This window comes from Procambarus clarkii, chromosome 83, assembly GCF_040958095.1.
Source record: "Procambarus clarkii isolate CNS0578487 chromosome 83, FALCON_Pclarkii_2.0, whole genome shotgun sequence".
NCBI lineage: Eukaryota > Metazoa > Arthropoda > Malacostraca > Decapoda > Cambaridae > Procambarus > Procambarus clarkii.
This window is the reverse complement of record NC_091232.1, coordinates 21,923,140-21,931,398: the sequence shown is the minus strand read 5'-3', so window position 1 is coordinate 21,931,398 and position 8,259 is coordinate 21,923,140. Positions and strand designations below refer to the sequence as shown.

The following is an 8,259-nucleotide window of genomic DNA, read 5'->3' as shown; positions in this document are numbered from 1 at the left end:
ACCCTCACTGTCTTCTGTGTAACTCGATAAATGCCACTTTAAGGGGGCGTCTGGTTGGCATCTGGGTCCAAAAATGCAAAAATGAAAACTCATTCGATTTCAATCAAACTTTTTTGACAAGTTCTATATGAAAAGTGTTTCATTTGGTCCAAGTTTCAGCATTGTAGCATAAATAGGAAGGGAGAAAAAAAATATTGAAGTAGTTGTAAAAATTATGCAAAAATGGTCAAAATCGATTATCAATCAAAAGTGTCAACTGAAATCATAACTACAACTCTTTGCTATCACAATAGCATATATTAAACAAATATTATTATTAGTTTAATTGGAAAAAAATTTTAAGGAAAAAAAAAAAAAAAAGGATTTTTTTTTCTTTTTTTTTTTTAATATTTTTTTTTTCTTTTTTTTTGGGGCGATTTGCATCAAACTTAAACACCTGACTGTACGTAAGCCTATCTGTAAGGATGTCAATTTTGGAGAAAATTGGTTGATGTCAAACCCAGCCACAGATTTTAGAACCTTAGACTTTATTCATTTCTGTTTTTTTTTCAATTGACACAAACGTTTACAAAACTCATTCTTTTTTTATTCAATTTACATGAAACTTACACAGTATATGTGGAGGGCATGTCTCTACATTGGGGGGCTTTCATTTTTCTCTAAGTTCATTTATTGATTTTATAATAGCAATAAACATGCCATATTTGCAACAAAATTTTGGGGAACTTTGAACATTTGTATTAGGAAAACTAAAGATGTTTTGGAAATTCTAAATCCCCAAATCTTTTATTATATGCTAATGTGTCAGAAAAGTGTCACAGAATAATTTTATCTGAAACGTGTGTTCTGAAGTGTGGACTTGAAAATGTGTAAAAAACGTTCAAAAAAAAAAAAAAAAAAAAACTCCCTTTCTATTTACTCTGCAGTACTGAAACTTGGGACAATTTAAGCACTTTTCATATACAACTAGAAAAATAATATTGGTTGACATTGAACAACTTTCATTATAATAACCAGACGCCCCCTTAAGTGATTGCTCTAGATTTTGTGAACCCTTTCGACGTTCTTTCGGTCTATTAATTGATTTTGGTTACCACAGCGGTGGTAATAATGTCGGAATTGTAAACCTTTGCCAGCCCGGTGAAGTTTATGATAACTTTTTAAACAAGTGCAGAAATGTTTTGTGGAGGAACATAAGGGAGGTAGACAAAACAAATAAAACACTAAACTGTGATAAAATACTTCTGTCTGAAGGCGAATTCACATTGAACGAGAGCAGAATGCTAACTGTAGAAGCTTATGCTCGAAGTTACCAGGTGGGAGAGTACGAGGTAACTGAAGGTGGCGTTCTTGTGTGCAAGCCACAGGAACTCTCACACAAGTTCTCCTTGGTGTTGGGTTGGGTATCACTGGCGGGTCTTGGACTGTCCTGCCTGTGTCTCCTGCTGCACCTGGCTGCCTTCCTCTTGCTGCCTCGTCTTAGGAACCTTCCGGGCAAGTGCTTGGCGTCCCTCTGCCTCTCTCTTCTCACCGCCTACACCATCTTCATCTTCAGCACCTACCTCGAGCCTAAGACGACAGGATGTTACATCTCGGCAGTCATAATGTATTACTCCTTCCTTGCCGCCTTCTGCTGGATGAATATCATGGCCTTTGACGTGTGGCTGACATTTCGACAAGCTAAAGATGAGCTGCGAGTGTCATCTGGGAGACAGCGAAGCAAGTTCTTATTCTACTGTGTGTATGGCTGGCTGCTTCCCGCCCTGGCTGTGGTGGTCACAGTAACCCTTGACAAGACCGCCCCTGCAGGTCTGTCCCCTCAGTTCCTGCCCAGCTTTGGTCAACGTTGGTGCTGGTTCGGGAAACGCAAGGCCTTGTTGGTGTTCTTTGGTGCTCCATTATTTACAGTCATGGCTCTCAATGTTGTGTTTTTCCTTATTACTTCATACACCATCGGTACCAGCAGACAGTGGACGCTGCGGAAGAGTTCGAGTCCACAAAATAAGAAACAGTTTGTGCTCTATGTGCGACTGGCCGTGCTGATGGGCCTCACCTGGATCACTGGCATCGTGGCTGGCTACCTGCAGCTGCAGGCCGTCTGGTATGTCTTCGTGGTCCTCAACACCCTGCAGGGAGCCTTCATCTTCCTGACCTTCACCTACAGGAGCAAGGTGTGGAGGGACGTGCAGGAGCGCTGCCGGTATTGTCTTCAGCAAGTTTATTCTCATCCTGGTCCACATACACCATTCCCAGGGTCAGGGCAGGAGGCATCCTGCGTCGACAGTTGTCCCGCCTCTGGGCACACAGAGTCAGACAACCTGTAGCGCGTCCAGGGCCTCTTCGGCTCATCAATGGTCACCACTCCACACACATATATAAACGGTTAGTTACTTTACTTCTCAGAATATTTAAATCAAATATAAAATATGTATTCATAAATAGTTGCACATTTATAAGAGTCAAAATTACAGTACATTATATATGTAAGAGAGCATCATAATAACAGTATAACGCGTAATCATTATAATTTTATACTTTACTAGATGTGCCCTACCACATATTGCTGTGGCTCAGCAACGCGCGTGCGTTGCTGAGCCACAAGCCTTCAGCCTTCCCTATTCCCTGTTCCCTGTCAGCAAGCATTCCCTATTCCCTGTTCCCCTGTCCTCCCCACCATTCCCTACACCCCCATCCCATCGTCCTCCTCACTCCCATGTCCCCTCGTCTTCATACCATACACAACTCCCCCGTCCCCTTGTCCTCCCCCGTTCTCTCATCCTCCACTCCACTGTCCCCTTGTACTCCCCGTCATTCTCCATTCCCACTTCCCCTCGTCCTCCTCATCATGCCACACTCCCCCATCCCCTCCACCATTACCTCCCTTCCCCGTCCTCTTGTCCTCCCCACTATCCCCCATTTCCCTGTTCCCTTGTCCTCCCCACCACTCTCTACTCCCCTGTCCCCTCGTCCTCATCTATCCCCACTCCCCCGTCCCCTCGTCCTCGCCACCATTACCCCCCCCCTTTCCCCGTCCTCTCGTCCTCCCCACCATTCCCCACTCCTGTCCCCTCATTCTCCCCACCATTCCCCACTTCCATGTTCGATGCATTCCAAAAAGACCTGCTGTTCGCATCAGAAAAATGGGAACATCAAATGATCTGATGTTCCCATCACTGAAAAATAAGTAGAACAGTTAAAAAAACGAAATGTAAAACAATAAAAAAATAAAGAATATAAACTATACTCACGAAATGAACAGTATGGTAAACAACACAGCTCAATTCCAATGCAATGTCACACAAAATAATTAAATCAAAATGAAAATAAATAAAAATTTATGAAAATTCAATTTATCAATGCAATCAAAAACACTGAAATGGAATTGTAACATATTTAGTATGGCATGTGTTGCTATTACGTGAAACACATCATGCTGTGAAAAAAAATGTTTTTACCTGTCACAGGTGTGGCAATTATATAGTAGGTATATAAAAACACGTGTGTATTCGAATGGAACGTTGTGTTAAAATTTCAAAGCAATTGGTGAAGAACTTTCAGAGATTACAGCCTATGTTGCTCTTACATCCAACAGATAATGCTGTTTAAAAAAAAAAAAACATGTTTTTTTCCTGTCACAGGTGAGGCATGTATATAGTAGGTATATAAAAACATGCGCCTATTCGAATGCAACGTTGTATCAAAATTTCAATGCAATCGGTAAAGAGGTTTCAAAGATTTCCCACATATGAAAAACACAGTTTAAAAAAAAGAGCATGTTTTTTTCCCATCACAGACTTGACATCTATATAGTATGTTTATAAAAACACGCTCGGGTGACAATGGAACGTTGTGTCAAAATTTTTCATTGCAATTGGTGAAGAACTTTCGGAGTTTAGCGATTTTGAACAAACGAACATTTACATTTTTATTTATATAGATCTTGATTTGGATTTCGAAGCTTTATTCCTCAGTGATTTATAGAGATCATTTCAGGTGTGACTCAAGTGATCAGGTGTTACAGCCACAGAAACAATTTACAGCATACAATTGGAACGTGGAAGCTTATATTGGCCAGGCAACCTTAAATTAGGATAATAAGACAATGGATGCTGAGATGCTCTCAGACGCAGGTTCGAATCCTCGTCACGGCCCTTGTGGATTTGTTCATTTGATAAGACAATTCGATGAATAATGTAAACTATTTGTGCCATGAAGATACATAAATGTTCTCAGCTGAGCACTTTACATCAAGAGATATATATATGGGCTACTACCCAGGATCACCATCACTCTAAACACAGCTCATCTACCATGGATCTGGTTTCAATGGGATTTAAAATGCTTGTTAATAACCTAGCTTTTTGTGACAGTAATTCCTTAATAATTCGAAATATCCAGCTGGAGTATAGGTAGCTTATCAGCTAATTTATTATTTCTAGTACATGTGTTACACTATTATATACATCAGTCATTCTTAAGCTATAGTGTCTATAGCTTAAGTCAACACTTGTCAACACTTATTAGGTGCCACAGTTCGCGCCCTCAGACATTGACCAATAAATAACTATACATTCCATCAGGTATAAACATTACACAATTTACTCATAAAGATAATTGTTCTAACTTTCAGGTCTCTGGTTGCATTAGAAAGACGGACAAGTGAGCCATTTGAGGATATAATATTTCCCAGATACACAGACAGTAATCACACTGTCGTGATGCATCAATGAGAAAATCCACAGAAGCCGTGATGAGGGTTCGAACCTACGCCCTGGGAGTTCCCAGGCACGCGCGCTAGACAACTGCTCCACGACAAGGTCAAAAGGATTGCAACCTGGGATACTACTGCACCCACCAGGGTTCCTGAGGCTTCCACTGATGCCGGACCAGAGCTTCACACAATTCTCCCCAAGCGTACTGGCTCTGTCGTCGGGGATTATTCTGCCTCTGACGCTCCTCTTTCATCCACAGTCACCTGCATCCCTGGTGACTGTAGATGGACTGTGTGGCCACATCCCTGGTGACTGTAGGTGGACCGTGTAGCCACATCCCTGGTGACTGTAGATGGACTGTGTAGCCACATCCCTGGTGACTGTAGATGAACTGTGTGGCCACATCCCTGGTGGCTGTAGGTGGACTGTGTGATCACATCCCTGGTGACTGTAGATGGACTGTGTAGCCACATCCCTAGTGACTGTAGGTGGACTGTGTATAGCCACATCCCTGGTGACTGTAGATAGACTTTGTGGACACATCCCTGGTGACTGTAGATGGACTAACTATAGCTACATCCCTGGTGACTGTAGATGGACTGTGTGGCCACATCCCTGGTGACTGTAGATGGACTGAGTATAGCTACATCCCTGGTGACTGTAGATGGACTGTGTGCCCACATCCCTGGTGACTGTAGATGGACTGAGTATAGCCACATCCCTGGTGACTGTAGATGGACTATGTAGCCACATCCCTGGTGACTGTAGGTGGACTGTGTGGCCACATCCCTGGTGACTGTAGATGGATTTTGTGGCCACATCCCTGGTGACTGAAGGTGGACTGTGTATAGCAACATCCCTGGTGACTGTAGATGGACTGTGTGGCCACATCCCTGGTGACTGTAGATGGACTGTGTAGCCACATCCCTGGTGACTGTAGGTAGACTGTATAGCCATATCCCTGGTGACTGTTGATGGACTGTGTATAGCCACATCCCTGGTGACTGTAGGTAGACTGTATAGCCACATCCCTGGTGACTGTTGATGGACTGTGTATAGCCACATCCATGGTGACTGTATAGCCACATCTTTGGTGACTGTAGGTGGACTGTGTGGCCACATCCCTGATGACTGTAGGTGGACTGTGTGGCCACATCCCTGGTGACTGTAGATGGACTGTGTGGCCACATCCCTGGTGACTGTAGGTGGACTGTGTAGCCACATCCCTGGTGACTGTAAGTGGACTGTGTGGCCACATCCCTGGTGACTGTAGGTGGACTGTGTGGCCACATCCCTGGTGACTGTAGGTGGACTGTGTGGCCACATCCCTGGTGACTGTAGATGGACTGAGTATAGTTACATCCCTGGTGACTGTAGATGGACTGTGTGCCCACATCCCTGGTGACTGTAGATGGACTGAGTATAGCCACATCCCTGGTGACTGTAGATGGACTGTGTATAGCCACATCCCTGGTGACTGTAGGTAGACGGTATAGCCATATCCCTGGTGACTGTAGATGTGGACTATGTAGCCACATCCCTGGTGTCTGTACATGGACTGTGTATAGCCACATCCCTGGTGACTGTAGGTAGACTGTATAGCCACATTCCTGGTGACTGTTGATGGACTGTGTGGCCACATCCCTGGTGACTGTAGGTGGACTGTGTATAGCCACATTCCTGGTGACTGTAGATGGACTGTGTGGCCACATCCCTGGTGACTGTAGATGGACTGTGTATAGCCACATCCCTGGTGACTGTAGGTAGACTGTATAGCCATATCCCTGGTGACTGTTGATGGACAGTGTATAGCCACATCCCTGGTGACTGTAGGTAGACTGTATAGCCACATCCCTGGTGACTGTTGATGGACTGTGTATAGCCACATCCATGGTGACTGTATAGCCACATCCCTGGTGACTGTAGGTGGACTGTGTGGCCACATCCATGATGACTGAAGGTGGACTGTGTGGCCACATCCCTGGTGACTGTAGGTGGACTGTGTAGCCACATCCCTGGTGACTGTAGGTGGACTGTGTGGCCACATCCCTAGTGACTGTAGGTGGACTGTGTGGCCACATCCCTGGTGACTGTAGGTGGACTGTGTGGCCACATCCCTGGTGACTGTAGGTAGACTGTGTGGTCACATCCCTGGTGACTGAATGTGGACTGTGTATAGCCACATCCCTGGTGACTGTATATGGACTGTGACCACATCCCTGGTGACTGTAGATGGACTGTGGCCACATCCCTTGTGACTGTAGGTGGACTCTGTGGCCACATCCCTGGTGACTGTAGATGGACTGTGTGGTCACATCCCAGGTGACTGTAGGTGGACTATGTATAGCCACATCCCTGGTGACTGTAGATGGACTGTGTGGCCACATCCCTGGTGACTGTAGATGGACTGGTTATAGCCACATCCCTGGTGACTGTAGGTAGACTGTATAGCAACATCCCTGGTGACTGTTTGATGGACTGTGTATAGCCACATCCCTGGTGACTGTAGGTAGACTGTATAGCCACATCCCTGGTGACTGTATAGCCACATCCCTGGTGACTGTAGATGGACTGTGTATAGCCACATCCCTGGTGACAGTAGGTGGACTGTATGTAGCCACATCCCTGGTGACTGTAGATGGACTGAGTATAGCCACATCCCTGGTGACTGTAGATAGACTGTGTGGTCACATCTCTGGTGACTGCTGATTTACTGTGTATAACCACATCCCTGGTGACTGTAGGTGGACTGTGTAATGCCACATCCCAGGTGACTGTAGATGGACTGTGTATAGCCACATTCCTGGTGACTGTAGATGGACTGTGTATAGCCACATCCCTGGTGACTGTAGGTGGACTGTGTGTGAGATTTTTTTCTACGCCTACCTCCCTTAGGAGGTGGACTACAAGTTTAAAGGCTGCTCACGGCAGTTAAGCATGAGTCCAATAGAAAAAGGAAAAGCGGGAGCAAACCGCCAGGCATCCACCACCAGGGGTGAAAACCTGTCCACAATAGGCCGCTGGCTCCTCCTAGTTAAACAGGACGTTAAAACCAATAAAGGGTAACCGACGGGTTCTCACAATCAATATTTATATTTGATGTGGCGCTATGAATTGGAATTCGAATTCCCAATGACAGCCGTCATATCAAAATATCACCTCAACATTCAATCGTATAAAGCAGAACATGGGTGGAAAAGAATGGTTAAAGGGTTGACATCAAAGACCGTTTTCTATAACATAACAATTTATTAATAACAAGAGAATAAACTACTACATTACCGAGTTTACATTACGTTAATGTCCATCCAGTGGCACTATAACAAACAGCTAAATAGCAACCCTTGCTGTGCGGCTGCATACTGAACTAACCTGAACACAGGTGTGCCCACTGATGACGCAATATTGCAAATAAAAAAAAAAAATATCACAGACTAAGTTACACTACAGAGAGTGCCTTATTACTTTAATGTCCATCCAGTGGCATTTCAACACAACTATTCAGCAGCCCCTCGAGAAATGACAGCAGTCTCCATCTTGCTGACAC

General features: G+C 44.6%; 1 protein-coding gene across 1 annotated transcript; it reads left to right on the top strand.

The window, feature by feature from the left end:
• Positions 1–1,025: 1,025 nt before the first annotated feature.
• On the top strand, positions 1,026–5,528 carry LOC138358485 (G-protein coupled receptor Mth2-like). The gene is made up of 2 exons (XM_069316478.1): positions 1,026–2,382; positions 4,631–5,528. The coding sequence occupies exon 1, from the start codon at positions 1,281–1,283 to the stop codon at positions 2,322–2,324; it is 1,044 nt and encodes a 347-aa protein (XP_069172579.1). The 5' UTR covers positions 1,026–1,280; the 3' UTR covers positions 2,325–2,382; positions 4,631–5,528.
• Positions 5,529–8,259: the final 2,731 nt, after the last annotated feature.